A 27,752-nucleotide genomic window follows, 5' to 3' on the forward strand; every position below is an offset into this window, starting at 1 on the left:
TGATAAATGCACTGCACTTAATTAGTGAAGTGTAACTTTCCTACCCATATTTAAGGAATTTACTTCTCTTGTGTAAGAAAAGTTTAACGATCTACTTCTCAGGAAGTAGAATTGATAATACAAACCGAACACAAATTATTTTATACACTTTTCAGAAAGTTGCACTTCCTTAGTTAACTTACTTCCAACTAAACATCGAGTTCATGGTATTATATTTTGCAAAATATATAGAAAGCCTAATGGATATGGAAATAACGATCGAGAAAAATCATGTTACTTACACCATTAACTTCCGGATCTTGACCTGACCCATTTTAAGCGGGAAATATTAGGTTTTAATAATTTCCATTAAAAAAAAATATTTAGGCAGCATAATGCATGCATGCATGTAATAAATGTTTTGGCACGTGAAATTTTCGATCTTTGCCCTACAAACCTGCACCCATATATATAATTTAATTGAATTGTGGAATGAATTATATAATATAAATGGATTAAATGAGAACGTAAAGCAATAATAAGTAATTTTTTTTAACAATCTACAAAGGAGCTCACGCAGTTCTATTTCACAAATTAAGAATAAATCTCCTACTTATAATTGGTTATAAGGGTCAATTGTTCTTTTTGGCTAATACACATCAATAATTGTAACCACACCTACTTTCTTTTAATTAACCAATTAAAAGGTTTTTTCCCTTTTAAATGCACTGCCACTTCATGGAATGAAGGACTAAGCTTTGGCTACCTCTCCAGACCTGAGTTAGAGACAGACAACTTAAAAGCAAAGAAAATGAGTCCTCAAGACTCCGGCCATGAAGGAGTGAGCTCCGAGCTAGAACAGATACTAACAGACACCAATTCGAGCCCTATTAAGCGCTTCAGATCAGCTACATGGGTTGAACTGAAATTGCTCTTCTATCTTGCAGCTCCAGCAGTAATAGTCTATTTGCTTAATAGCGTAGTGTCCATGTCCACTCAGATCTTCTGTGGCCATCTCGGTACTCTTCAACTCGCCGCCGTTTCTCTTGGCAACACCGGTATCCAAGTTTTCGCCTATGGCCTCATGGTACGTATATATGTCAACTTAACTCAACCACTAAATAAAATTTTAAATTTATTGAGTGTAACTTCTTTTTGTTCTTAAAAAAAAATTGCAGCTTGGAATGGGAAGTGCAGTCGAAACACTATGTGGACAGGCATATGGAGCGCATAAATATGAAATGCTTGGAGTATATTTGCAAAAATCAACTGTTCTGTTAATGGCAACTGGAATCCCTTTAACGTTGATCTATGTGTTTTGCAAGCCAATTTTGATTTTATTCGGTGAACCAAGTGACATAGCAACAGCAGCAGAACTTTTTGTGTTTGGACTAATCCCTCAAATTTTTGCATATGCTGCCAATTTTCCAATACAAAAATTCATGCAAGCACAAAGCATAATAGCCCCAAGTGCATATATATCACTCGCTGGACTTATATTGCACTTGTTATTGACATGGGTTGCATTATACAAGCTTAACTGGGGCTTGCTTGGTGCAGCCTTGATTTTGAGTTTCTCGTGGTGGTTTATGGTTTTGGCTCAGTTTGTTTATATTGTAACAAGTAAAAGGTGTAAGCACACATGGAAAGGTTTTAGCTGGCAAGCCTTTACTGGTCTCTGGAGCTTCTTCAAGTTGTCTCTTGCTTCTGCAGTAATGTTGTGCTTAGAGACTTGGTACTTTGAGGTCTTAGTTCTCATTGCTGGGCTGCTTAAGAACGCTGAGGTCGCTTTGGATGCTCTCTCTATTTGGTAATTAACTAAACTTTTATCTCTTTATTTGATCTTATTATGTTCATTAATTTGAGATTTAATTCTTCTTGCAGCCTGACCATATCTGTATGGGTATTCATGATTTCTGTTGGGTTCAACGCAGCTGCGAGGTCTGTATTTGATTATGGCCTTAACGATCAGTTTGGTTTTAATTATTAAATTTTGCGAGTAACCAACAAATTTTTTGTATGATTAACAAGAACAGTGTGAGAGTGAGCAATGAATTAGGAGCTGGGCATCCAAAATCAGCAGCATTTTCAGTTATTGTACTGACTTCATCTTCTTTTATAATTGCCGCGATCGCGGCCATTATTGTTTTGGTGTTCCGTGATGTTATTAGCTATGGTTTCACTGAAGGTGAAGTTGTTGCTAAAGCAGTCTCTGAACTCACTCCCTACTTGGCTATTACTCTCATTCTCAACGGTGTTCAACCTGTTTTGTCTGGTAAGATATTAATATATTTTTAACTTCTTCTTTCATTTACACGAGCTAACAATAATATAATCAATTCACTCGAATTGAATAATTTTGTTAAGGAATGTAAAAATTCAAATGTAATAAATATTTGAGAATAGAGGGAGAATATCATAATTTGTAGCAATTTATTATCAGACAATATATAATAACTTATTGATTTTGAATGTTTGAATTGTGAAAGGTGTGGCTGTTGGATGCGGATGGCAAGCTTTTGTGGCTTATGTTAATGTAGGATGTTATTACTTTATTGGAGTTCCATTGGGAGCCATTCTTGGCTTTGTGTTTGACCTTGGTGCCAAGGTATTATTATACTTCCATTAATCTTGTTAATTTAGATAATTAAGTGCCTAAAATTAAGAACCCTAACCCAGCTTTGAATTTGTTGCATTTGTAGGGAATATGGTCAGGAATGATAGGAGGTACTTTCTTGCAGACAATAATTCTGCTGTGGGTCACCTACAGAACTGATTGGGATAAAGAGGTAAATATTGGTAATTTAGAAATTGTGAAATGACCATATTTTTGTTTTTAACTATTTTAATTTTGAAATTATCAGGTGGAAATTGCCAAAAATAGACTCAACGCATGGGAGGAGAAGGAGGAGCCACTTTTGGACAAATAGTGTTTGATTTGTATGTGTAATGGAGTTCGTTTTTGTGCATTTTTAATTTTTTTGAATGGTCGGCATAAGCAACTCTTTGTAATTAATTTAGTGTATAAATGAGTCGATACAGGATATAAATAAGTCTTTTCTTGAATGAACTTTTGGATAAATTTTAAGGTAAAAAGTAATTATACGTTGTGGGTGAAAAAAAAAAAAAATCTGATTTGGGAGGCATTAAAATAGCAAGTTGTTGCTATCGGAAACCTTTTTGCCTAAAACTAAAAGCAGAGGTTCAGAATCCAGACTTATGCATGTGCTTACCAAAAACCTGTCCTGCCCATATCAGCCGCCGCAACTATATTTCTCTTTAACAGGCGCAACGGCAAGCTGGCAACTAAAGATACAAAAATTGAGGTCCGTTTTTAAGACGGGCTTTTTTTGTCCGACCCATTTTTTATGAAAGTCTCTGTGGATTGAGCTAGGCGAACCAAACGACATAGCGTCTGCTGCTGCACTTTTCGTTTACGGGCTGATCCCTCAAATTTTCGCTTATGCCGCTAACTTTCCCGTACAAAAATTCTTACAAGCACAAAGCATGGTCAAACCAAGTGCGTACATAGCACTGGCTACGCTTTTTGTGCACTTGTTCATTACATGGCTAGGAGTGTTCAAGTTCAACTGGGGCTTGTTAGGCGCATCATTAATACTCAGTTTTTCTTGGTGGGTGATTGTGTTGGCTCAGTTTGCTTACATTGTAATGAGCAAAAGGTGTAAGAAAACATGGTCTGGTTTTAGCATTCAGGCTTTTTTTGGTCTTTGGGGTTTCTTTAAATTGTCAGCAGCATCGGCTATCATGTTGTGTTTGGAGACTTGGTACTATCAAGTTTTGGTGTTGATTGCTGGGTTGCTTCCAAATCCACAGATTGCCTTGGATTCTCTCTCTGTCTGGTACGTTGTTCTTTCTAGATACACATGAGTTTTTTTGTTTTTTTTTTTGTTTTGGTCTATAATCACCAGTGTCATCATATGCTGTATGCCCACTGAACTCTGACTACTGTCAGTTTTGACTAATTGACTATATTTGCTTGTTTGAACCCTGTTTGGAGCTAGACGGTTCAAATTGAGTTGTGTTTAGACCTTACCCTCAATTAATTAATTTAATTCTGTTTGCAGCATGACGATAAGTGGATGGGTTTATATGATTTCAGTTGGATTTAACGCTGCTGCTAGGTTAGTTACTTTATACCCATTCTTGTTCAATTCTTCTGCATAGTATAATTGCTCAAAATTTTCATTTGGCACCTGATTGTTGTTAATTTGATAAAAGTGCAGTGTGAGAGTGAGCAATGAGTTAGGAGCAGGACATCCAAAATCAGCAGAATTTTCAGTTATAGTGGTGAAACATCTTCTTTCCTTATTTCTGTAGTTGCAGCCATCATTGTGATGGCACTCCGTAACTACCTCAGCTACGCTTTCACAGAAGTTGAAGTTGTTTCTAAAGCAGTGGCCGATCTGAGTCCCTTATTGGCTCTTACTCTAATCCTCAACGGCATTCAGCCTGTTTTATCTGGTAATTAATATTCAATTAACAGCTAACAGAACAACTAATATATTTGTATGAATTTTCAACTTATTTTTATCTTATTAAAAAAATAAAAATGAAGGGGTGGCTGTTGGATGTGGATGGCAAGCATTTGTGGCGTATGTAAATGTTGGGTGTTATTACCTGGTTGGAGTCCCAGTAGGGGTTCTTCTTGGCTTCAAGTTCAATCTGGGTACCAAGGTACCAATAATTTTACATTACTTAACATTTTATTGTTTGTTAGAAATTAATTAGTTTCTAATTTGTAGGGATTACGGTCTGGAATGATTGGAGGCACGTTCCTGCAAACTATTATTTTGACATGGGTTACATATCGAACAAATTGGAATCAAGAGGTAAATTCTTTCTCATTTCATAAATCTAAAATTTCAAAACAATAGTTATATTTTAAAAATAGATAAATATTCATTCTCATATAAATATGGAGACAATACGAAAGTTTGGATGTGATTGTCCATTCCCTGACATTGATGGTTGATTAGGTAGGGAAAGGGTAATCTATTAAGCATAGACTATTGTCCATGCTTTCTTTCAAACCTCGTCATCGCCCAAAATAATGGTCGCTCACCAACCCCAATCTGTCCTTTACTCCAAACCCGTCTTTTTTTTCCCCGATGCTCTTTTTATTTCCTTTCTTCGTGTCTCACTCTCACAAAATTTTCAGGTGGAGAAAGCAAATGATAGGTTGAAGAAATGGCAAGACAGAAAGGAGTCCCTTCGGGAGAGCTAGAGTACTAATATTCATTTCTTGTGTAGAGCTGTTTCCATGAAGAATTTGTTCAAAAAACTGTGGAAAAATTCATTTCAATTCATATGTTTGGAATATATTTTGAAACGATAGTTGACAATAAATATTTAAAATTTGAATTCTTTGCCGAAGAAGAGCATAGGATTGAAAAAGGATCGTCTTCTTCGTTCTTGATAGATGTAGGGTGGGTGAGATTGAAGTTGGCCCATAGATGAAGGACAAGCAGGTGAGCTGCTTTGTGTAGAAACTAGAAAGTTTGAATGCCGTATTGCGGCAGACTGCAAATAATGTTGATGCATGTGTTGACTTGTAACATAGTGGGTGGGTAAGGCCCACTGGCCCACCATTTGTTGAACCACGTGGCCTAGTATTTGTTGGTGGGATCATATCTCATTAGGGTTTCGTGATCTAATAAGAATCCACTACCTCTCATTCACTCAATTCATTTTCTTTTTCTCATTGGATGAGTATTTTGTAGTACTAACTAAAGCCTTGTTAAGTTCAAACTAATTGATTTTCCGGCAAGAAAATTATTTTCCACCAGGTATAATTTATGTGTGTTTGGTTTGCAATGCAATTTCTTAAGAAGCAAATTATTCTCAAATTATAAATTACATTAATATTCATAATATAAATTTGATTGAATTTAAATAATATGATAAATTGATAAATGCACTGCACTTAATTAGTGAAGTGTAACTTATCTATCCATATTTAAGGAATTTACTTCTCTTGTGCAAGAGAAGTTGAACGATTTGCTTTCCAGTAGAATAATAATACAAACCGAACACAAGTATTTTATGCACTTTTCAGAAAGTTGCACTTCCTTAATCAACTTACTCTCAATTAAACATCACCTAAGTTCATGGTATTATATCTGCAAAATATATAGAAAGCCTAATGGATATCGAAATAACGATGTGGCGCATACAGCAGGAGGAAGTCCTTTCATCTGAATAATATTCGTTCCTCCTCGTATTTTTATTTTTATTAGAAGAAAGAAAACAATCAATCTTTTAATATTATCTATGAATCATTTGAAGAGGAAAGAGATTCAGCTTCCAGCATAATTGAGAATAAAAAAAAAGCTTAAAATGGAAGAGGTATCATTTTGAATCTTGGACTTCATTTAATTTTAATTTTAATTTTAAATAAATCATGTTACTTACACCATTAACTTCCGGATCTTGACCTGACCCATTTTAAGCGGGAAATATTAGGTTTTAATAATTTCCATTAAAAAAATATATTTATAATAATTCCAAATTAAGGTAATATATTATGTTTCATTAAGGTATAGGCAGAATCATGCATGGATGCATGTAATAAATGTTTTGGCACGTGAAAATTCGATCTTTGCCCGACAAACCTGCACCCATATATATAATTTAATTGAATTGCAGAATAAATTATATAATATAAATGGATTAAATAAATCTCCTACTTATAATTTGTTATAAGGGTCAATGGTTCTTTTGGCTAATACTAACCCTCGGTTCAATTTGAACCGGCCCTTCCTTTTCTTGTTGTTAATTGCGTTGTTAATTATGTATTCACTCCAAAATTCATAATAGAAATGGTCATTAAATAATATAATACAAATCAATAATTGTAATCACACCTACTTTCTTTTAATTAATCAATTAAAAGGTTTTTTCCCTTTTAAATGTACTGCCACTTCATGGAATGAAGGACTAAGCTTTGGCTACCTCTCCAGACCTGAGATAGAGACAGACAACTTAAAAGCAAAGAAAATGAGCCCTCAAGACTCTGGCCATGAAGGAGTGAGCTCCGAGCTAGAACAGATACTAACAGACACCAATTCGAGCCCTATTAAGCGCTTCAGATCAGCTACATGGGTTGAACTGAAATTGCTCTTCTATCTTGCAGCTCCAGCAGTGATAGTCTATTTGCTTAATAACGTAGTGTCCATGTCCACTCAGATCTTCTGTGGCCATCTCGGTAATCTTCAACTCGCCGCCGTTTCTCTTGGCAACACCGGTATCCAAGTTTTCGCCTATGGCCTCATGGTACGTATATATGTCAACTTCACTCAATCACTAAATAAATTTTTAAATTTATTGATTGAAACTTCTTTTTGTTCTGCAGCTTGGAATGGGAAGTGCAGTCGAAACACTATGTGGACAGGCATATGGAGCGCATAGATATGAAATGCTTGGAGTATATTTGCAAAAATCAACTGTTCTGTTAATGGCAACTGGAATCCCTTTAACTTTGATCTATGTGTTTTGCAAGCCAATTTTGATTTTACTCGGTGAACCAAGTGACATAGCAACAGCAGCAGAACTTTTTGTGTTTGGACTAATCCCTCAAATTTTTGCATATGCTGTCAATTTTCCAATACAAAAATTCATGCAAGCACAAAGCATAATAGCCCCAAGTGCATACATATCACTCGCTGGACTTATATTGCACTTGTTATTGACATGGGTTGCATTATACAAGCTTAACTGGGGCTTGCTTGGTGCAGCCTTGGTTTTGAGTTTCTCGTGGTGGTTTATGGTTTTGGCTCAGTTTGTTTATATTGTAACAAGTAAAAGGTGTAAGCACACATGGAAAGGTTTTAGCTGGCAAGCCTTTACTGGTCTCTGGAGCTTCTTCAAGCTGTCTCTTGCTTCTGCAGTAATGTTGTGCTTAGAGACTTGGTACTTCGAGGTGTTAGTTCTCATTGCTGGGCTGCTTAAGAACGCTGAGATCGCTTTGGATTCTCTCTCTATTTGGTAATTAAATAAACTTTTATCTCTTTATTTGTTCTTATTATATATGTTCATTAATTTGAGATTTAATTCTTCTTGCAGCCTGACCATATCTTTATGGGTATTCATGATTTCTGTTGGGTTCAACGCAGCTGCGAGGTCTGTATTTGATTATGGCCTTAACGATCAGTTTGGTTTTAATTATTAAATTTTGCGAGTAACCAACAAATTTTTTGTATGATTAACAAGAACAGTGTGAGAGTGAGCAATGAATTAGGAGCTGGGCATCCAAAATCAGCAGCATTTTCAGTTATTGTAGTGACTTCATCTTCTTTTATAATTGCCGTGATCGCGGCCATTATTGTTTTGGTGTTCCGTGATGTTATTAGCTATGGTTTCACTGAAGGTGAAGTTGTTGCTAAAGCAGTCTCTGAACTCACTCCCTACTTGGCTGTTACTCTCATTCTCAACGGTGTTCAACCTGTTTTATCTGGTAAGATATTAATATATTTTTTACTTCTTCTTTCATTTATTCTAAAGATCTGAAACTTTAGAAACTTTAGACAAACTAAGACTAATATAATCAATTCATTCGAATTGAATAATTTTCGTAAGGAATGTAAAAATTCAAAAGGTAATAAATATTTGAGAATAGAGGGAGAATATCATAATTTGTAGCAATTTATTATCAGACAATATCTAATAACTTATTGATTTTGAATGTTTGAATTGTGAAAGGTGTGGCTGTCGGATGTGGATGGCAAGCTTTTGTGGCTTATGTTAATGTAGGATGTTATTACATTGTTGGAGTTCCATTGGGAGCCATTCTTGGCTTTGTGTTTGACCTTGGTGCCAAGGTATTATTATACTTCCATTAATCTGTTAATTTAGATAATTAAGTGCCTAAAAATTAAGAACCCTAACCCAGCTTTGAATTTGTTGCATTTGTAGGGGATATGGTCAGGAATGATAGGAGGTACTTTCTTGCAGACAATAATTCTACTGTGGGTCACCTACAGAACTGATTGGGATAAAGAGGTAAATATTGGTAATTTAGAAATTGTGAAATGACCATATTTTTGTTTTTAACTATTTTAATTTTGAAATTATCAGGTGGAAATTGCCAGAAATAGGCTCAACGCATGGGATGAGAAGAAGGAGCCACTTTTGGACAAATAGTGTTTGATTTGTATGTGTAGAGGAGTTGGTTTTTGTGCATTTTTATTTTTCTTGAATAGTTGGGATATGTAACTCCAGATTTATCCGTGTGCTTACCAAAAACTTGTCCTGCCCATATCAGCCGCCGCAATTATATTTCTCTTTAACAACGCAACGGCAAGCTGGTAACTATCATGGCATGTCGATGCTCCATAGCGCCATGTCGTTTAAACTCTTTTTTTTTTTTTTTTTTTTTTTTTTTTTTTTTTTTAAATTAGTTTAGTTGAATGCAAGACGATGGATTCATTTGATTAATGTTTAGGATTACTGGAATTACTGGAATAATCGTATTTCAATAAATTTATAAAGAATAAGTAAATTATAATAATACTCTTAATTTAATTATATTTTCTTTACTTTATATTTTACAATTATACCATATAGATATAAGCATTAATTCAATAAAGTTTTTGGTGATTTTAGCTAGTATTGTCAAAACAGGTTTATCCCTGCCCGTTTTTTACAAAAGCCCGTGTGTACTGATCCGGATGGGTCCGTGGGGCCCGCATTAGAATAATATATATATACATATCATACAATTTTAAAATAAAAAGGAAAATAAGCCTACTGGAACCATGGTCGATAAACTTTCGCTGGTTCTAGATTCAATTTTTAGAGACATTTTCCTATTTTTTCCACGTCAAGGCTCTTTGAATGGACATACAAAATCAATAAAAATTCAAAAAAGCAGTAAAATAAAAAAAAAAAAGAAAAAAAAGAACTTTCAAAACGGACATGTTCGGGACGGTTCGTGGCCAGACTTGAGTATGAGAGGGCTATTTTTTACCGAGCTTTTTCGGCTCGGCCCGTTTTGAGATCGAGCCCGTGCTGGTTGAACCGACCTGGACAACCCATTTTTACAGCACTAATTTTACCAACCAAAATCATGTTTATAAATATTTGAAAAAATTCATGCCAACAAAAATTCGGTCTCATTATCCGACTTTGAAGTTTGAGCTTGCTAATTTTTCACTTGCTAAAGATGAAATAAAATTGCGTGCATCATTGATCAAAACAAGCTTTAGTGGTATTGAGAATTCCATTTACTTACTATTATTTTTTTTATTTCAGTAGACGATTGATTCATTAAAATCACTCGTAAGAAAAGGAGTAACGAATTTTGAAATAAAATTAATTTTATTTTAAAAAAAACAAGGAGTAAAATTAAGAAAACGTTGATTGGGATAGTAAGCGATCTTAATTCTCGTAAAAATAAAAATACAAGTTCGATAATGTTGCGAGGGCGAAAAATCTTTTCGCTTTAAGGCCTAAAGGGATTAAACCTTCTAATTACAGTAAAAAAAAAAGATTATTTTATTTATTTTTTTTTTTAAGCCACCGATGGACGAGAAACTGTAAATGCAATCAACATATCCATCATCATGATCACGGTTGTCAACTGAGTTTGGCCCGCTTGAAAGTTAGGTTTAATATTTGTTCGGAAGTTGAGATTTTTGTTATGATATGAGTTATAAATCATTTAAATTAGAATGTTAATAATCTATTGTCTTGTCCCACGTGAAAAGTCTGATCCAAATTATCAACTTCCAACGCAACCTGACAAATACAAATCTAACTGTCACAGCAGTACTTTTCCAAACTTCAATTGTTCAACTAATCCAGACTCCTGCCATCTCACTCCATTTCTTTAATTGATAAATTTGTGAAGGATCCAATGGCTGATGCTAAATTAATCGGTTTGTTTGCAGTCCAGGTGTCGATTTGGATAATAAGCGAGTTTAATTAATCTATGTAACTGTGAAATATAAATTTAATTTCTCAGAAGCACACTGAAATGATAACAAATCTTTATACTCTATAAAGGGAGGGGATTAAACATCTTGTTATATAAAAAATAAAATCAGCTCGTTTATAATGTTTGTTCATTTTAGTTGAAAAATAAAACAGAGCATTGTTTGGATAGAAAGCAGCATAAAAAGCAAAACTTTATTAAAAGAAAGCAGGGTCCTAGACGCCAGAAGGTTGAGGAAGAGAGAGAGAGAGAGAGAGAGAGAGAGAGAGAGGGAGGGCAAGTGGGAGACGATGGCCGGCAACAGCGAAAACTTGTATGATGAAAATGAGGGCAATCGACCAATGTTAAACCGGAGACAATCGTCTTACGAGGTAGTAAGCGATGAGCTTGAGCAAATATTATGTAACACTCAATTCACATACTTACAGCGAACGCGAAAAGCTACCTTGGTGGAGTTAAAGACACTGTTTTATCTAGCTGCACCGGCTATTGTTGTTTACTTGCTCAATAATGTCGTTTCCATGTCCACTCAAATACTAGTTGGACATCTTGGCAATCTTGAGCTTGCTGCTGCCTCCCTCGGTAACACTGGAATCCAAGTTTTCGCTTATGGGCTCATGGTAATTAATCCTAATAACACTTTCTTTCACCTGCACGGGTTCAATAAAATGATTAACCATGTCATTTTTTATGCAGTTAGGGATGGGGAGTGCAGTGGAGACACTATGCGGCCAAGCCTATGGAGCTGGCAAGTATGATATGCTGGGAGTGTATCTCCAGCGATCAACCATCCTCCTTACTGCAACTGGGATACCAATAACGCTTATATATGTCTTTTCTAAGCCAATCTTGATCTTACTAGGTGAATCAAAAGAAATTGCATCAGCAGCAGCAGTTTTCGTGTATGGCCTTATCCCGCAGATATTTGCCTATGCTGTCAACTTCCCAATCCAAAAATTCTTACAAGCTCAGAGCATAATCTTCCCTAGTGCATACATATCAGCCGCTACGCTTGTGGTTCACTTGTTAATAAGCTGGCTTGCAATATTCAAGCTGGGGTGGGGGTTGATAGGTGCATCATTAGTGTTGAGTTTGTCTTGGTGGATTATAGTAATAGCACAGTTTGTCTACATTGTAGTCAGTCCAAAATGCAAGCGTACCTGGACTGGATTTACTTGGCAGGCCTTCTTTGGGTTGTGGAGCTTCTTGAAGTTATCTACTGCCTCAGCTGTAATGCTCTGCCTTGAGACTTGGTACTATGAGTTATTGATTTTGATTGCAGGCTTGCTCAAGAATGCAGAAATTGTCTTGGATTCTCTCTCCGTCTGGTAAGCAAAATAAGCTTAGATCAGTTTCCATACAAAATACATAAAACTAAAGCATGATCATACTTTAATGCAGCATGACTATATCTGTGTGGGTGTTCATGATCTCAGTGGGTTTCAACGCAGCTGCCAGGTCAGTTTTCTCAACATGAAACCTTCAATTAGCAATATTATCTTAGCATATACAGATATAATGTAGTAAAAAAAGTAAATTTTGATTTTGATAACAGTGTGAGAGTAAGCAATGAATTAGGAGCTGGACATCCTAAATCAGCAGCTTTTTCTGTGGTGATAGTCAACTTTAGCTCCTTTGTCATTGCTTTGATCATTGCTATTCTTGTCCTTGTATTTCGCAACGAGTTGAGCTATATCTTTACTGGTGGTACCACTGTTGCCGATGCTGTAGCAGAGCTCTCTCCTTACCTTGCCCTCTCCATCATTTTGAATGGAATTCAACCCGTCTTATCTGGTAACCATTTTTATTACTTCAAATGCAAATCTAACCTCTCTTTCTTCCTTGCTGTTCATAACGTCTTTGAATATATAACTATTTTGAAGGTGTGGCTGTTGGGTGTGGATGGCAAGCATTTGTTGCTTACGTTAATGTGGGTTGCTACTACTTTGTTGGTCTTCCTTTGGGCGGCATTCTTGGCTTTGTTTTCGACTTGGGTGCAAAGGTACTAGGATGTATTATTTTCAAATTGTTTACTGTAAAATTTTTCCTTAAATTAGAGTTCTTTCTTCTACTTTGATAGTATATAATTTTGAGTTTTTGACTTATTTATTTCAACTGTGAAATAAATAGGGAATATGGTCTGGAATGTTAGGAGGAACTATCCTGCAAACTCTGATCTTACTTTGGGTTACATTTCGAACAGACTGGAATAAAGAGGTAAATTAATCCAAACAATTTCTTAAAACAAGACTCAAAATCTCAGCTGACTATTATGGAAAAATTATTCTATTTCTGAATTCTACTTGCTATAATTAAAGTTCTCATCTTTCAGCTAGGCTATGAATTTAGGGGCCAAAAAATGTTGATGCATGAATTGATTTTGGCTGATAAATTTTGGAATTTTCAGGTTGAGGTTGCAAGGATTCGTTTGCAGAGATGGGACGATGTGACAGAGCCACTTGTAACGCGGGATTGAAGGTGAAGAAGCATTTGGTAGAAAATTCTCTGAGGCAATGATTTGCAAGTGAAAGATGCTTCCTTTTCCAAGAAGTAGAAATATCCGTTGAAGAATCAACTTGCTTGCTTCCTCATTCATTGATACACCACATTCAAGATTTTGAAGGATCTACTTCTATTTTTTGTTTGTTTTATTTGTTTCTTGACATCTGATGACATCGAGACACTATTCTTCATTATGTTTTATTTTTTCTTGAAATTTACTTTTCGTTTGAAATTAGCGCTTTACAGTCATTTTATCATATTTTGACAGGCATTTAGGGATTTGTAGTGCCAGGTTATTCAGGTTTGATATATCAGCCACCATTCTCCCAAGTCCCACCGAAATTGCAGAACCTAATCGCAAAGCATATTTTGGTAATTTGATAACATTTCTAATGGGTAGAGACTAGTTTGCTTTAAAAAGCCATAGAAGAAAGATGGTACAAAACAAAGATATGGGGTTGATTGGCCTTTTCTTTCTGATTAGTCTCTTTCATGGGGAAATAGCTGATTTTGGCGTAAACCATATTTTTTTCTTTATGTATTGATCCAGAAAAATAAAAATAAAAATAAAATGAAAGGATCGCACTAAATTATAGATCGTTTTATCTCATCTTTTTTACAACCAACCACGCCATTCTCCTTTTATATACAACCATCATTAATCTGAAGTGTTCAATAATTTATTTATAAAGGAAAAGAGAGAGAAATTCTCAACATACAGAAAGATCAACCATATGGCCAATAATCAAAATTCATTGCTTCGCAAGCACTCGCCACCGCCAGTGAGCTCTGAACTGGAAGATATATTGTCTAACATGGAGTTATCATATTCTCAGCGACTCAAAAGTGCAGTTCTGGTAGAGCTAAAAACACTATTTCTATTAGCAGGCCCCGCTGTTATTGTTTACTTGCTAAATAATGTGGTTTCCATGTCCACCCAAATATTCTGCGGCCATCTTGGAAATCTTGAGCTTGCTGCTGCCTCTCTCGGCAATACTGGAATTCAAGTTTTCGCTTATGGTCTTATGGTACATATTAATCCAAAACAATAAATAAATAAACATAACGATTAAATTATTAGCTAGATATATTAACTTGGTTTTGCATGCGCAGCTAGGAATGGGCAGTGCAGTGGAGACACTATGTGGGCAAGCTTACGGGGCACACAAGTATGAGATGCTAGGCGTTTATCTTCAAAGATCAACAGTTATCCTCACTGCGGCTGGAATTCCACTTACGCTTATATACGCCTTCTCTAAGCAAATCTTGCTATTATTAGGTGAATCTAAAGAAATTGCAGCACAAGCTGCAGTTTTTGTCTATGGTCTTATTCCACAGATTTATGCTTACGCAGCAAATTTCCCAATCCAAAAGTTTCTACAAGCACAGAGCATAGTTTTTCCTAGTGCATATATAGCAGCTGGAACGCTTGTGGTTCACCTCGTAATGAGTTGGCTTGCTATTTATAAACTGGGTTGGGGTCTGTTAGGTGCATCGCTAGTTTTGAGTTTGTCTTGGTGGATTATAGTGATAGCTCAGTTTCTGTATATAGTGACAAGCTCAAAGTGCAAGCGAACATGGACTGGGTTCACTCGGCAAGCTTTTTCTGGGCTCTGGGATTTCTTGAAGCTGTCTATTGCGTCAGCTATAATGTTGTGTCTTGAAACTTGGTACTATCAAATAATAGTTCTGATTGCTGGGTTGCTCGAAAATGCTGAAATCACTTTGGACTCCCTCTCCATCTGGTAAGCAAATTAAATAGTTTTGAAAATCCAGGCGAAATTTACTCGAAAGATCAGGTTATTTTTTTGAATATACGCAGCATGACAATATCTGGATGGGTGTTCATGATTTCAGTAGGCTTCAACGCAGCAGCAAGGTCATTTTCTTTTATTTATTTATTTTTTTAACCATGAGGTATAATCCCCTCTGGCAGTAGAGCATAAAAGTTTTTTGTGAAACAGTGTGAGGGTAAGCAATGAGCTAGGAGCAGGACATCCAAGATCAGCATCATTTGCTGTTGTAATAGTAACATTAAGCTCGTTGGTAATTGCATTGATATTTGCTATTTTGGTGCTTATATTCCGCAATTACTTGAGCTATATCTTCACCAGCGGTACAACAGTGTCCAAAGCCGTAGCTCAACTCTCTCCTTTCCTTGCCCTTTCTATCTTGCTAAATGGAATCCAACCTGTTTTATCAGGTAATTACTTCATTTCTAATTTCTTTTAATTTTTAATGATCACCATGTCCGATGTATCGTACGTTACTCGGTTAGCCTTTTTTATATCACCTGAATGCATATATTTAATTTACATGCTATGGAAGAAATATTTAGTTTCCTTCACTCCTTAGTTTCTGTTCGCTTTCTAAATAATGGAAAATAACATTTCTATATTTCTACTCAGTTTGGCAATGCTTGCTGTTTTTAGAAAGTATTAACTCTATTTTACTAGCTGTTATTTGTTAAGTTTATTTAGCAGGAAATTATTCGGTAAAAATAACTATTTAATTAGCTGTTAAGTCTCGTCAACCTCTAAAAACTACTATATAAAATACCTTACGAAACACTATTAATAAAAATCGCTAAAACTACCTTAAACCCTGTTACCTACCAGTTCTTCTTCTCTATCAAATCGCATATGGTAGTAAAAGCTTCAAATTTAGAGTGAAGATACAAGTAACATTGCTCTCTCTCTCTCTCTTCTTTTTTTTTTTTTTTTTTTTTTTTTTTTTTTTTTTTAATGTTTGATTGGTAGTTACACATGTCTTTCTAAATTCTAATATTCTAATTAATGACTTTCTCTTAATTATGTTATTTTGCTATGACTGAGTTGTTTGATAAAGGAGTGGCAGTTGGATGTGGATGGCAAGCCTTTGTTGCTTATGTTAACGTAGGATGCTACTATTTTGTGGGTATACCTCTGGGTTGCGTTCTTGGCTTCACCTTGGATTTTGGTGCAAGGGTACTATTTTCTTGAAATTAAATAAAATTATTATTAATTAAACTCAATTTATAAATTTATCTGTTTTCTGAAAAATTTAGGGAATATGGTCTGGGATGTTAGGAGGTACTATTATTCAAACAGCCATTTTACTTTGGGTTACATTTCGGACAGATTGGAATAATGAGGTAAATTTAGTAAATTAATAAATATTTTTCTAATTAGAATAAATAATAGAAATTTAAATTTAATGTTTTCTTTTCAGGTTGAGAAAGCACAGGATCGTTTGGAAAGATGGGATGATGTTACAGAGCCACTTGTTATGGACTAAAATGAGTAGCATTTCTTTTTGCTTTTGATTAATTTGTGCCTTTTTGCAAAATGAATCTATACCCAAATATTTATCTTAAACCCTAATTAATCCAATTCCCTAATCAATCATAACATTGCATCGATCAAGGAGAATCAGATTTCAGACAGAATCTCACTTTTTTTTTTTTTTTTTTTTTTTAAACAACAAGATCTAGAAAATCGGAATTCAGATAAAATCTCTTACTTTTTTTATTTTTAAAATTTTTCATAACATACTGTAGACATGCATATTGAATAGTAGTTGGAAGACTAGCGGTTATATGTCAGGTAGTTACTGAAACAATAGCTTTATCACAAGAAGTCGATGTTTTCTTTTTTTTTTCAAAATAAATAAAATTAAACTGAAACTATTAGTTAATTTGAATTTTTTTGTATTTCGAAAGAATTTTTAATATTAGGTTGCATTTTTTTCAATAAATTGCAGTAAATCTTGTGCTATTTATTTTTTAATTTGTATATGTATTTTGCATTTGGACTAAAAAGAAAAATTCAAGTAAAATCAATATTAATACTGGCGATTTTGTTCACTGAAGAGCCACATTTGGATTTTGTCTTGTTTCTCAGAATTGATTCATTTATACGTCTATAAGCAATCGCATTAATTTTGTTCTTCACAGAATTGATTCTGATGAAAGAAGAAACAGTAGCGTCCATTTCCTGAAACGTCATTCTTTAGAAATTAAAAGATTCTGAGGATTACCAGCTCTAACAGGCTCTGATATTAACCTTCAAATCTCAAATAAGAAAATACCAACCTCCTCATTTAACTGAATATATTCAGAAAAAACAACAATTTCCGTACAAACAATCACTTGTTAATTATTCATATACATATCAAACAGTTGATATATAAGACAACGATCGATCGATCGATCATGGCCAATAATGAAAAGCCAGTCAGCTCTGAACTTGAACAAATACTATCTAATTCCGAAATTCCATGCTTTCAGAGGCCCCGGAGAGCAACTTGGCTCGAGTTGAAAACAGTCTTTTCCTTAGCAGCACCAGCAGCTGTCGTTTACTTACTTAATAATGTCGTTTCCATGTCTACCCTAATTCTCTGCGGCCATCTTGGCAATCTTCAGCTTGCTTCCGCTTCCCTTAGCAACAATGGAATCCAACTTTTTGCTTTTGGCCTTCTGGTAATTAAGTAGTGAATTAAATTGTATTAGAATAAGTAAATATATTCTTATGTATGAATCATATATATGATCTCGGCATTATTTACGTGCATGTGTAGCTAGGGATGGGCAGTGCAGTGGAGACGCTATGTGGGCAAGCTTATGGGGCCCAAAAGTATGAAATGCTAGGCATATATCTTCAAAGATCAACAATTGTACTAATGGCAACCTCAATACCTCTTACCCTCATATATGCCTTGTCCAAGCCAATCTTGGTATTATTAGGTGAATCAAAAGAAATTGCTTCTTCAGCTGCAATTTTTGCTTACGGTATTATTCCACAAATATTTGCATATGCTGCAAATTTTCCAATCCAGAAGTTTTTACAAGCTCAAAGCATAATTTTGCCCAGTGCATACATATCAGGCGGTGTGCTTTTCGTTCACCTCCTAATGAGTTGGATCGCCATTTATATACTTCACGTGGGATTGTTGGGTGCATCTCTGGTTTTGAGTTTGTCATGGTGGATAACAGTATTGGCACAATTTGTGTACATTTTGAAAACTAAAAGGTGTAAAGCCACATGGGGTGGATTTAATCTATCACAAGCTTTTTCTGGATTATGGGATTTCTTGAAATTGTCCTCTGGTTCTGCTGTAATGCTTTGCCTTGAGATTTGGTATTTTCAGATATTAGTTTTAGTTTCTGGGTTGCTCAAGAATGCTGAGATTGTCTTGGATTCTCTCTCTGTCTGGTAAGCAAATTAATTAAAAAGCTTCATCCATTAATGTATAAGAAAAAAGAACATATAAAAAAAAAAATGATAATTCATGCAGTATGACTCTAACTGGATGGGTATACACCTTTGTATTGGGTTTCAATGCAGCTGCAAGGTTAGTATACTTAATTATTATCATCAAAATATTAATCTTTCTATTATTAACTGGAAAAAGTCATTAATTTTAGTTGTTAATAGTGTAAGGGTAAGCAATGAACTAGGGGCTGGACATGCAAAATCAGCAGGATTTGCAGTAATAATAGTGACTTCAAGCTCCTTTATCGTAGCTTCCATTGCAGCTATTTTAGTACTTGTTTTTCGCAATAGCTTGAGCTATATCTTCACTAGTGGTACGAGAGTTGCTCATGCTGTTACACAGCTCTCTCCTTTCTTGGCCCTTTCCATTATTCTCAACGGAGTCCAACCTGTTTTGTCCGGTAAGAATAAGTAATTAACACATAATTACATTTAAATGCTTAATTTTATTGATTTACTGAGTTTAATTAATCAAAATCATATGGGTTTGATTTTAAATTTAAAGGCGTGGCTGTTGGATGTGGATGGCAAACATTTATTGCATATGTTAATGTGGGATGCTATTACCTTGTTGGTATTCCTTTGGGCTGTGTTCTTGGCTTTACTTTTGACTTGGGTGCAAAGGTAAATATTTATTTACTGAGAGTTATTTTTGTCTATTGCATAATTAAATAGTAAATAATATAGACAATAGAGTTTTAAAGTTCTCATAAATTTATTGTGATGATTAGGGAATATGGAGTGGGATGTTAGGAGGTACTCTTATACAAACTTTTATTTTGATATGGATTACTGTCGGGACAAATTGGAATAAAGAGGTATCTAATATTTTCTTTTTCAAATTATATTGATCATGTTCAGCGATAATTAAGTAAAAATACTATTTTTATTATTTATACTGTTTGATAATATAATATAATGTTTATGCCAGAGTTCAAAGTTGAGAGTTTGAGAGGACATCTCTTAACGTTTGATGAAATACTAATTAAATATCTGTCAGCTAATTAATTTTACTAAACAAATTCATTATCTGATCTAAGATTTTTTTTTTTAACATAAAATATTTTTAACCAATTGTGGCTGTCAGAATTTGAACAGTGCATTCTCCTTTTTTGATATGTAAGAAAAATTGAGTGGTGGATGAATTTTGGATTGTCTTTTCAGGTTGAGAAAGCAAAGAGCCGTGTGGAGAAATGGAATAATTTAAATTGATCTTTGAAGTACAAGCATCTGAGCATCAATTCATCTCTGCAAGTTGAAGATATGCCTGTATCCCACTAATTTTGAAGAAGAAGCATTAACTGGGGAATTTTTCTCTCAAGAAAAAAAGAAAGAAAAATTTATTAATTTCTTTTAAAATATAATAGCAAAATGACATTCTCAAAATATTATGATTCTCAAATAATCTAGCTTAAATTAGAAAAGAACATAAAGATTTCATTTTTAATACAATGGATTGCGATTGCTGCAGATATTAATTTCAGTTCCCTTAGCTACTCCTTTTTTATTCTTCCGTTTGTTGGTTGTCCTAATAAGTAGATGTTTGTCCATATTCGAATGCCCTTAATTACAAAAACAAACATCAGCAATTACTACTACTGGTAGAAAAATACATAGTCTCCCATGGCTATCCTGAGCTGTCTGAAAGTGACCATTTTTCCCCCTTCAACCTCCATTCATGTCTACCATTCAACCAATAAGAGATTTTTTACCTCATTTTCTTGGTACTCCATTACATAATATGTCAATAAATGTTCTCAAAAGTTTATTTCCAGAAAGAAAGCTGGCAAAAAAGCTTTGATTTGTTGCTTGCTCCTATATACACTCTGTTATGGACCTTTCAAAATAAAAGATAATCTTATTATTCTTTTCATTATTTTTTACCTTTTCATATTTTACATCCATCCAAAACATTCAAAAGAACGAGAAATAGATGTTAAGAGGATTTAGGTGCAGATGTTTTTCTAATGTAGATGGAGAAGAAATGAAGAACTTGTTCAAAAGATTTTCTTTTTCTGTTCACTTGACCTTATTGAAAATTTGAATGAGGTCGTTCCATTTGTTTTCTTTTAGTCAGGTGGAGTCAGGCTTTACTTGTCATGTCAATAAGTTCACGAAACAATTTGACTACCTATAACAATATTGTCATAACTCAAAAGTTAAAAATTGGAGGGTAAATTTCATTTACATGAGCAGAAATTACATTAAATTGTACAATCGACACGTCTGTCCATAATAAATAAGAACCTGCAATGCCTGTAAAACTTCTTGTCAATGTTATTATTAAGTTGGGAATCAGCTGAAGAAACGCAACCAATTCTCTTTTCTTTTCTATTTTTCTTCACACTATAATGGGTTCTCAAGATGAACTCCAGGAACCCATTCTACAATCACGTTCTCAACCTGCTGCTGTTCTTCACAATGAAGTGAACTCCAGGCTCGAAAAGGTACTAAACGACACCGAATTACCCTACTTGAAGCGCATCCTGTTGGCTTCAGCAATTGAACTGAAGCTCCTTTTCCGCCTGGCTGGACCTGCTGTTTTTGTTTACATGATCAATAATCTCATGTCCTTGTCCACCAGAATCTTTGCCGGCCACCTCGGCAATCTTGAACTTGCTGCTGCTTCTCTTGGCAATAACGGCATCCAACTCTTTGCCTATGGCCTCATGGTAATATATATAACTTCAAAGCAACTTTTTCATTGTCTTTCTATTAATTAGGTTCTGGTTGGAGTTTTAAACTTGTTATCACTTTGATGTTTCTTTCCTGTAGTTAGGTATGGGAAGTGCAGTCGAAACTCTATGTGGGCAAGCTTATGGAGCTCGAAAGTACGAAATGCTAGGGACATATCTCCAAAGAGCAACGGTTGTTCTAACTGTAACCGGAATACCATTAACTGTCATCTACCTTTTATCAAAGCCAATTTTGCTTTTATTAGGTGAATCAAAGGCAGTAGCCTCAGCAGCAGCAGTGTTTGTTTATGGTCTAATACCACAAATTTTTGCTTATGCTGTGAATTTCCCAATACAAAAATTCCTTCAAGCTCAAAGCATAGTAAACCCAAGCGCCATAATATCAGCTGCTACTCTCGTTGTCCACTTATTGCTCAGTTGGCTTGCAGTGTACAAGCTGGGATTGGGATTGATAGGTTGTTCTCTGGTGTTGAGCTTGTCATGGTTTATAATAGTGATTGCCCAGTTTGTTTATATTCTGAAGAGTGATAAGTGTAAGTATACCTGGAATGGGTTTACCTTGCAAGCCTTTTCTGGGATTTGGGAGTTCGTTAAATTATCATCAGCATCTGCAGTGATGCTGTGCTTGGAGACTTGGTATTATCAGATTTTGATATTAATTGCCGGCCTCCTCAAAGATCCTGAGATTGCTTTGGACTCCCTTTCTGTGTGGTAAAACAACTCTATTTTTCTTTTATTTTTATTTTTATTTTTTGTCATTAGGATATTGTGATTTTAAAAAAATCAATAAAATATGTTCAATTATTTCATTATTAATTTTTGGAACAAAATGGGGTCAATTGACCCCTCTTCATCTTTTTGTTATTGACCTACTTTTTCATGTAAAAAAATTAAAAGATTTCGGTAAAGAGGGAAAATGTTGATTCCATAATGAAAAATTTTTAGATCCGCCAGTCTTGGGAACAATTGCCAAATTCCTTTTGCTGACCTAAATGTGTATTCTCTAGTAATGGCTTAATGGCTGGCTGTGACATAATTTTATTTATTTATTTTTTTTTTCTTTCAGTATGGGTATAACTGGGTTGCTGTTCATGGTCTCAGTCGGTTTCAACGCTGCTGCAAGGTTAGTTTTTATGTAAATATTTAATGGTAAATTTATTAACTACCTAAAATATATTTTAAATCAATTTTCTATACCAAAATTTGTAATTCAATTAGATTCTCCTAATTAATCAATTATGAATTGCAGTGTTAGAGTCAGCAATGAATTGGGAGGTGGGAACCCAAAGTCAGCAGCATTTTCAGTTGTTGTGGTGACTTTGGTTTCATTCATAATTGCAGTTATAGAAGCAGTGGTTGTGCTTTGTCTACGAAATGTAATAAGTTATGCATTTACTGAAGGAGAAACTGTAGCCAAGGCTGTCTCTGAGCTATCTCCATTATTAGCCGTCGCTCTCTTACTTAATGGGATTCAACCAGTTTTGTCCGGTACAGAACTTTCTTTACTCGATAAATAATTGCAGATTTTTTATACACTAATCCTTGTTACGACTGTAAATGTGTCGAGCTTTGATGACATTGAGCTCACTTTGATAAGGATATACCCAAGTTCAAAAGTCTAAGCTCAAGCTCAGCTTGATATCCATAAACGAGCAAAAGTCGAGCTCAATCAAATCGAAACAGCATCATTTGAATATAGGTTTAATTGATTTGGCTTATTAAGCTAATTTGTGAGCTCAGCTCACCTCAATAAAGCTAACTTATCGAACAAATTCGAGCGAACTTTTATTGAACTGCTCACGACCGGCATTTCTCATTTAACACCCTAATCCTTGTGATTTTATCTTGCAATTGTAAAGGAGTGGCAGTTGGATGTGGATGGCAAGCCTTTGTGGCTTATGTAAACGTGGGGTGCTATTATTTGGTTGGAATTCCAGTGGGATGTGTTCTTGGTTTTAAGTTTGATTTTGGAGCAAAGGTAAAACCTTTAATGTCCTCTCTACTTTGTAATAATTTTATCTTCAGAACAACATCCACAGGTTTATTATTATTTAACTAATTTGGTTACTAACTTATGAGTTTAGGGTATATGGTCCGGGATGATTGGAGGAACAGTTATGCAGACTATCATTTTATTATGGGTCACATTTCGTACGGATTGGATTAAAGAGGTAATTAAATTCTATATACTCTGCTCGTCATTCCATTTGATAGCATTTAGAATCGAAAATTTATAATTCCATGTCTGGCTTATCGAAATGAAATCTCTCTTTTAATAAAAAGAAACAACATCAACATGGATACTTCACCAGTAACCATTAATTACAACAGAAAAGCTGTAAGAATTGAAAGGAAAGCACCACCAAAATTCACCTAACTCTTCTATACACTTTCTTGAGTTGACTGGCCGGTAGGGTAGATACTAAGAATTTGTTTTATATAAATAAAATTTCATTTAAAACTATATAATTTTAATTTTATAAAATCGACTGTTTAAGAAGAAGAATTTTATAAAATTTACAGATAAATCGTAAATTTACTGAGCTTATAATTATCAGTTCAAACAAACAATTGTGCAAGCTTGCATGGAATTAATTATTAGTAGAAAATGGAATAAATTTATTTATTACAAATATTATGTAAAAAGTAGCATTTTCGTATTTCAGGTTGAAAAGGCTAAAATGCGACTGGACAAATGGGATGACGACAAGCAAACACTCCAAAACGATTGAAGATGCACAATCCATCGTGAATTTTGATATTCACAAACCACTTCCACATTTTGACATGAATTGAGTCTTTTTTTTTTTTTTTCTTTTTTCAATGAAAATAAAATATTAGACTTACATGCTTCAATTTGAATTTCTCCATGCTAAAAATAATTAATTAAAGTAAATTTATTGATTTATTATATTCTATATAAAAGAATAGGTTACGCAATTAATTAATATAATCGTTGATATTAGTACGATCAAAAGAATTTAAAGTAGAAATCTCTCGTTTTTTATTTTTATTATAGAATAATAATTTTATTAATTTGTTACTTTTAACTTTTTTTTTTTTTTTAATAAAAGCAATTACTTTTACTATAAAAGAACTAGCTTTCTTATTGGCCTATATATATTGAGTTTCCATTTTGAAATATTTAGACTAGATGTATTTAATTCGTATATATATATGTTGTGTAGCTCTCATGGAATAAGATAATTTGTCTTATACAGAACCGTATATACTACATCAGGTGCCTCTAAATAAATACGGACATAAAGAAGCCATAAAAACTTATGCAACAAGAGCATCAGAATATATTTAATTAACTTTTCCAGAAAATCAAATAACAGAGATATCATGTCTCAAAAAAAAAAAAAAAATTATAACGTTATAATATGTTTCTTTAAACCACAGAAAAACATATTTTCAGTGTTTGGAATGTTCAAACAAATACTTTAGATATGTTAATTAACTGATTATCCTTTATTTTATAATCCATTTAAAATTTTGATGTATGAAAAAGAACAAATATATAAGACGACAGTGCACTCCATAAGTAATGTAAGCACAAAGATTTGGACAGGCACTATGAGTTAACCAATTAGATGAGAGACTGAAAAGCAAAGCATTAAAGAATCATTTCTGATTCTACACTTGTCATTTCATGGGTGATAATAGTAATTTTCACTTCCTGGTAATGTTAACCTGAAAACACTATAAAACTTCCTGTCAACTGGTGATTGGCAATGAGTTGAGCAGAAAAGGAAAAAACAATCCTCTTACATTGATAACGTTTCTTCACCTATATCACACATTAATAGTTATGGATTCTCCAGATGAACTCCAAGAACCCATTCTACAATCACATTCTCAACCTGCTGCTGCTCTTCACAATGAAGTGAACTCCATGCTCGAAAAGGTACTAAACGACACCGAATTACCCTACCTGAAGCGCATCATGTTGGCTTCAGCAATTGAACTGAAGCTCCTTTTCCGCCTGGCTGGACCTGCTGTTTTTGTTTACATGATCAATAATTTCATGTCCTTGTCAACCAGAATCTTCGCTGGCCACCTTGGCAATCTTCAACTGGCTGCTGCCTCTCTTGGCAATAGCGGCATCCAACTCTTTGCCTATGGCCTTATGGTAACATTACTTTCAAAGGTTTTTCATTTTTATTTTTTTTAATTATGCTCTGATCGGAGTTTAAAACTTATTATCAGTGACCTGGTTTGATGTTTCTTTTCTGTAGTTAGGTATGGGAAGTGCTGTGGAAACTCTATGTGGGCAAGCTTTTGGAGCTCGCAAGCATGAAATGCTAGGGACATATCTCCAAAGAGCAACAGTTGTGCTCACTGTAACAGGAATACCATTAACTATTATCTACCTTTTATCAAAGCCAATTTTGCTTTTATTAGGTGAACCAAACACAGTAGCATCAGCAGCAGCAGTGTTTGTTTATGGACTAATACCACAAATTTTCGCTTATGCTGTGAATTTTCCAATTCAGAAATTCCTTCAATCACAAAGCATAGTAAACCCAAGTGCCATCATATCAGCAACTACTCTTATTCTCCACTTATTACTGACTTGGCTTGCAGTGTACAAGATGGGATTGGGATTGATAGGTTGTTCACTAGTGTTGAGCTTGTCATGGTGGATAATTGTGAGTGCTCAGTTTGTTTATATAGTGAAGAGTGATAAGTGTAACTACACATGGAATGGGTTTACCTTGCAGGCCTTTTCTGGGCTTTGGGAGTTTGTAAAATTATCAGCAGGGTCGGCAGTGATGTTGTGCTTGGAAACCTGGTATTTACAGATTTTGGTATTGATTTCTGGCCTCCTCAAAAATCCTGAGATTTCTTTGGACGCCCTTTCAGTGTGGTAAAACAACTCTATTTAGTTAAACCTGTGATTTAACAAAATATCTTCAACTCTTCAACTTTTTTTTTTTTTTTTTTGTTTTTTCTTGGCAGTCTGGGTATATATGGGTTGCTGTTTATGGTCTCCGTCGGTTTCAACGCCGCTGCAAGGTTAGTTTAATGAAATAGTTCATAATATATTAATTATGATTGCCCTGATTAATTAATTATGAACTGCAGTGTTAGAGTTAGCAATGAACTGGGAGCTGGGAACCCAAAGTCAGCAGCATGTTCAGTTGTTGTGGTGACTTCGGTTTCGCTGATAATTGCAGTTATGGAAGCAGTTGTTGTGCTTTCTCTACGACATGTAATCAGTTATGCCTTCACTGAAGGAGAAACCGTAGCCAAGGCTGTCTCTGAGCTTTGTCCGTTATTAGCTGTCTCTCTCATACTGAATGGGATTCAACCAGTTTTGTCCGGTAAGATTTTCTTTACTAATTACATTTTTAATCAAAAGAATTTTTGCTAATTGCTGTGATTATCTTAATCTTGTCACTGTACGTGAAGGGGTGGCAGTTGGGTGTGGATGGCAAGCCTTTGTGGCGTATGTAAATGTGGGATGCTATTATTTCGTTGGAATTCCATTGGGATGTGTTCTTGGCTTTAAGTTTGATTTTGGTGCAAAGGTAAAATCTTTAGTTACCTCTCTAATAATTTTATCTTACACTTTTATATTACTTGCTAATTACTAATTTTATTACTAATTCATGAGTTCAGGGAATATGGTCTGGGATGCTAGGAGGAACAACTATGCAGACTCTCATTTTATTATGGGTAACATTTCGTACTGATTGGATTAAAGAGGTAATCTCTATAGCATACAAGCTTGTAGGAAAAATATTTCATTTAATACTTAAAATTGTATATAAAAAAAAAGACTGACGTGTAAATTTTTTATAAAATTCATATTAGCAAAACCTATTAATTAGTATCTTTCAATTTCAGGTTGAGAAGGCTAAGATACGATTGGACAAATGGGAGGATAATAAGGAAGCACTCTAAAATAAATGAAGATACTCTAAAATGAATGTGCGATGGATATTGAAATGGGCCTAATTAGCAGACTGCTTATTTATTCAACCGCTGGCAGCCCAATCCATAATGGATGGGCTTCGATCTTTTGGGCGCATTATGAAAATGATGGCCCAATTTATTGGCTCACTTTGTACTCATGTGTCCCTATTTTGAGAATGAATTTAACAATGGTAGTTATTAAAGAACAAACAGGAAACAAATAAAGCATGAAGGTTGACGTTGAGCTGGTCTGGCCTAACGTGACCCCAACCGGTTACTGTTAGTGGAGTGGAGAAATTGAAGGACTGCCATACATGTACCCAGTGACAGAGTATTTAGTATTTTTAAGATAAACCGGGTTTTTTTTCTAATTGATTGAACTCAAATCATCATTAATCAAGCAGGTTTGATTTGACAGTTGTTATATAACATGTATGCCAGTTGTGT

General features: G+C 34.6%; 7 protein-coding genes and 1 pseudogene across 14 annotated transcripts; all 8 read left to right on the forward strand.

Moving 5' to 3' along the window:
- The first annotated feature begins 748 nt into the window (after positions 1 to 748).
- LOC105649342 (protein DETOXIFICATION 40) lies at positions 749 to 3,364 on the forward strand. The gene is made up of 7 exons (XM_089716558.1): positions 749 to 1,066; positions 1,158 to 1,789; positions 1,864 to 1,920; positions 2,016 to 2,254; positions 2,469 to 2,587; positions 2,682 to 2,768; positions 2,844 to 3,364. Exons 1-7 carry the CDS (start codon positions 791 to 793, stop codon positions 2,907 to 2,909), a joined length of 1,476 nt encoding a protein of 491 aa, XP_089572684.1. The 5' UTR covers positions 749 to 790; the 3' UTR covers positions 2,910 to 3,364.
- Positions 3,199 to 5,683, forward strand: LOC149492281 (protein DETOXIFICATION 40-like; annotated as a pseudogene). Its single transcript, XR_016318846.1, has 7 exons — positions 3,199 to 3,273; positions 3,355 to 3,839; positions 4,065 to 4,121; positions 4,224 to 4,461; positions 4,556 to 4,674; positions 4,743 to 4,829; positions 5,159 to 5,683. The product of XR_016318846.1 is annotated as a protein DETOXIFICATION 40-like (transcript).
- Positions 5,684 to 6,905: 1,222 nt separating this feature from the next.
- LOC105649344 (protein DETOXIFICATION 40) lies at positions 6,906 to 9,519 on the forward strand. The gene is made up of 7 exons (XM_089715994.1): positions 6,906 to 7,272; positions 7,352 to 7,983; positions 8,062 to 8,118; positions 8,214 to 8,452; positions 8,698 to 8,816; positions 8,911 to 8,997; positions 9,073 to 9,519. The coding sequence occupies exons 1-7, from the start codon at positions 6,997 to 6,999 to the stop codon at positions 9,136 to 9,138; spliced, it is 1,476 nt and encodes a 491-aa protein (XP_089572120.1). The 5' UTR covers positions 6,906 to 6,996; the 3' UTR covers positions 9,139 to 9,519.
- Positions 9,520 to 11,015: 1,496 nt separating this feature from the next.
- Positions 11,016 to 13,664, forward strand: LOC105649346 (protein DETOXIFICATION 40). The gene is made up of 7 exons (XM_012235967.4): positions 11,016 to 11,550; positions 11,627 to 12,258; positions 12,332 to 12,388; positions 12,486 to 12,724; positions 12,814 to 12,932; positions 13,061 to 13,147; positions 13,338 to 13,664. The coding sequence occupies exons 1-7, from the start codon at positions 11,221 to 11,223 to the stop codon at positions 13,404 to 13,406; spliced, it is 1,533 nt and encodes a 510-aa protein (XP_012091357.1). The 5' UTR covers positions 11,016 to 11,220; the 3' UTR covers positions 13,407 to 13,664.
- A 211-nt stretch (positions 13,665 to 13,875) lies between these two features.
- Positions 13,876 to 16,759, forward strand: LOC105650100 (protein DETOXIFICATION 40). Of its 2 annotated transcripts, none has more exons than XM_020685423.3 (7): positions 13,876 to 14,460; positions 14,546 to 15,177; positions 15,255 to 15,311; positions 15,397 to 15,635; positions 16,289 to 16,398; positions 16,479 to 16,565; positions 16,643 to 16,759. In XM_020685423.3, exons 1-7 carry the CDS (start codon positions 14,167 to 14,169, stop codon positions 16,706 to 16,708), a joined length of 1,485 nt encoding a protein of 494 aa, XP_020541082.1. In that variant the 5' UTR covers positions 13,876 to 14,166; the 3' UTR covers positions 16,709 to 16,759. The 2 variants fall into 2 exon arrangements, with proteins under 2 accessions (XP_020541082.1, XP_012092374.1); XM_012236984.4 differs by having other exon boundaries at positions 13,885 to 14,460; positions 16,280 to 16,398.
- Positions 16,760 to 17,027: 268 nt separating this feature from the next.
- LOC105649347 (protein DETOXIFICATION 40) lies at positions 17,028 to 20,167 on the forward strand. 3 transcript variants are annotated; one of them, XM_012235968.4, is made up of 7 exons: positions 17,297 to 17,891; positions 17,990 to 18,624; positions 18,707 to 18,763; positions 18,847 to 19,085; positions 19,190 to 19,308; positions 19,416 to 19,502; positions 19,849 to 20,167. In XM_012235968.4, exons 1-7 carry the CDS (start codon positions 17,625 to 17,627, stop codon positions 19,894 to 19,896), a joined length of 1,452 nt encoding a protein of 483 aa, XP_012091358.1. In that variant the 5' UTR covers positions 17,297 to 17,624; the 3' UTR covers positions 19,897 to 20,167. The 3 variants fall into 3 exon arrangements, with proteins under 3 accessions (XP_037496526.1, XP_020541087.1, XP_012091358.1); XM_037640598.2 differs by lacking the exon at positions 19,416 to 19,502 and having other exon boundaries at positions 17,028 to 17,891; XM_020685428.3 differs by lacking the exon at positions 18,707 to 18,763 and having other exon boundaries at positions 17,286 to 17,891.
- A 478-nt stretch (positions 20,168 to 20,645) lies between these two features.
- LOC105649348 (protein DETOXIFICATION 40) lies at positions 20,646 to 24,236 on the forward strand. Its single transcript, XM_012235969.4, has 7 exons — positions 20,646 to 21,356; positions 21,460 to 22,091; positions 22,447 to 22,503; positions 22,630 to 22,868; positions 23,240 to 23,358; positions 23,465 to 23,551; positions 24,047 to 24,236. The coding sequence occupies exons 1-7, from the start codon at positions 21,036 to 21,038 to the stop codon at positions 24,110 to 24,112; spliced, it is 1,521 nt and encodes a 506-aa protein (XP_012091359.2). The 5' UTR covers positions 20,646 to 21,035; the 3' UTR covers positions 24,113 to 24,236.
- Positions 24,237 to 24,446: 210 nt separating this feature from the next.
- On the forward strand, positions 24,447 to 27,734 carry LOC105649349 (protein DETOXIFICATION 40). 4 transcript variants are annotated; one of them, XM_020685420.3, is made up of 8 exons: positions 24,455 to 25,515; positions 25,622 to 26,035; positions 26,108 to 26,253; positions 26,346 to 26,402; positions 26,472 to 26,710; positions 26,799 to 26,917; positions 27,009 to 27,095; positions 27,237 to 27,734. In XM_020685420.3, the coding sequence occupies exons 1-8, from the start codon at positions 25,195 to 25,197 to the stop codon at positions 27,291 to 27,293; spliced, it is 1,440 nt and encodes a 479-aa protein (XP_020541079.2). In that variant the 5' UTR covers positions 24,455 to 25,194; the 3' UTR covers positions 27,294 to 27,734. The 4 variants fall into 4 exon arrangements, with proteins under 4 accessions (XP_020541078.2, XP_020541077.2, XP_020541079.2 ...); XM_020685419.3 differs by having other exon boundaries at positions 24,447 to 25,515; positions 25,622 to 26,253; positions 26,808 to 26,917; XM_020685418.3 differs by having other exon boundaries at positions 24,450 to 25,515; positions 25,622 to 26,250.
- The last annotated feature ends 18 nt before the right edge of the window (positions 27,735 to 27,752 follow it).

Source organism: Jatropha curcas, chromosome 11 (assembly GCF_041381405.1).
Source record: "Jatropha curcas cultivar XTBG-Jc1 chromosome 11, XTBG_Jcur_1.0, whole genome shotgun sequence".
In the NCBI taxonomy this organism is placed as follows: domain Eukaryota; kingdom Viridiplantae; phylum Streptophyta; class Magnoliopsida; order Malpighiales; family Euphorbiaceae; genus Jatropha; species Jatropha curcas.

Coding starts and splice junctions, on each gene's coding strand:
- LOC105649344 (XM_089715994.1), top strand. CDS start 6,997: ATGAGCCCTCAAGACTCTGGCCATGAAGGAGTGAGCTCCGAGCTAGAA. Junction 7,984..8,061: donor TTGGATTCTCTCTCTATTTG/GTAATTAAATAA, acceptor TTCTTCTTGCAG/CCTGACCATATCTTTATGGG. Junction 8,817..8,910: donor TGTTTGACCTTGGTGCCAAG/GTATTATTATAC, acceptor TTGCATTTGTAG/GGGATATGGTCAGGAATGAT.
- LOC105649347 (XM_012235968.4), top strand. CDS start 17,625: ATGGCCAATAATGAAAAGCCAGTCAGCTCTGAACTTGAACAAATACTA. Junction 18,764..18,846: donor GGTTTCAATGCAGCTGCAAG/GTTAGTATACTT, acceptor AGTTGTTAATAG/TGTAAGGGTAAGCAATGAAC. Junction 19,086..19,189: donor AGTCCAACCTGTTTTGTCCG/GTAAGAATAAGT, acceptor TTAAATTTAAAG/GCGTGGCTGTTGGATGTGGA.
- LOC105649342 (XM_089716558.1), top strand. CDS start 791: ATGAGTCCTCAAGACTCCGGCCATGAAGGAGTGAGCTCCGAGCTAGAA. Junction 1,790..1,863: donor TTGGATGCTCTCTCTATTTG/GTAATTAACTAA, acceptor TTCTTCTTGCAG/CCTGACCATATCTGTATGGG. Junction 2,769..2,843: donor GAACTGATTGGGATAAAGAG/GTAAATATTGGT, acceptor TGAAATTATCAG/GTGGAAATTGCCAAAAATAG.
- LOC105649348 (XM_012235969.4), top strand. CDS start 21,036: ATGGGTTCTCAAGATGAACTCCAGGAACCCATTCTACAATCACGTTCT. Junction 22,504..22,629: donor GGTTTCAACGCTGCTGCAAG/GTTAGTTTTTAT, acceptor TATGAATTGCAG/TGTTAGAGTCAGCAATGAAT. Junction 23,552..24,046: donor GTACGGATTGGATTAAAGAG/GTAATTAAATTC, acceptor TTCGTATTTCAG/GTTGAAAAGGCTAAAATGCG.
- LOC105649346 (XM_012235967.4), top strand. CDS start 11,221: ATGGCCGGCAACAGCGAAAACTTGTATGATGAAAATGAGGGCAATCGA. Junction 11,551..11,626: donor TTTTCGCTTATGGGCTCATG/GTAATTAATCCT, acceptor TTTTTTATGCAG/TTAGGGATGGGGAGTGCAGT. Junction 12,933..13,060: donor TTTTCGACTTGGGTGCAAAG/GTACTAGGATGT, acceptor TGAAATAAATAG/GGAATATGGTCTGGAATGTT.
- LOC105649349 (XM_012235972.4), top strand. CDS start 25,195: ATGGATTCTCCAGATGAACTCCAAGAACCCATTCTACAATCACATTCT. Junction 25,516..25,621: donor TCTTTGCCTATGGCCTTATG/GTAACATTACTT, acceptor TCTTTTCTGTAG/TTAGGTATGGGAAGTGCTGT. Junction 26,254..26,345: donor TTGGACGCCCTTTCAGTGTG/GTAAAACAACTC, acceptor TTTTCTTGGCAG/TCTGGGTATATATGGGTTGC.
- LOC105650100 (XM_012236984.4), top strand. CDS start 14,167: ATGGCCAATAATCAAAATTCATTGCTTCGCAAGCACTCGCCACCGCCA. Junction 16,399..16,478: donor CCTTGGATTTTGGTGCAAGG/GTACTATTTTCT, acceptor TGAAAAATTTAG/GGAATATGGTCTGGGATGTT. Junction 16,566..16,642: donor GGACAGATTGGAATAATGAG/GTAAATTTAGTA, acceptor TTTTCTTTTCAG/GTTGAGAAAGCACAGGATCG.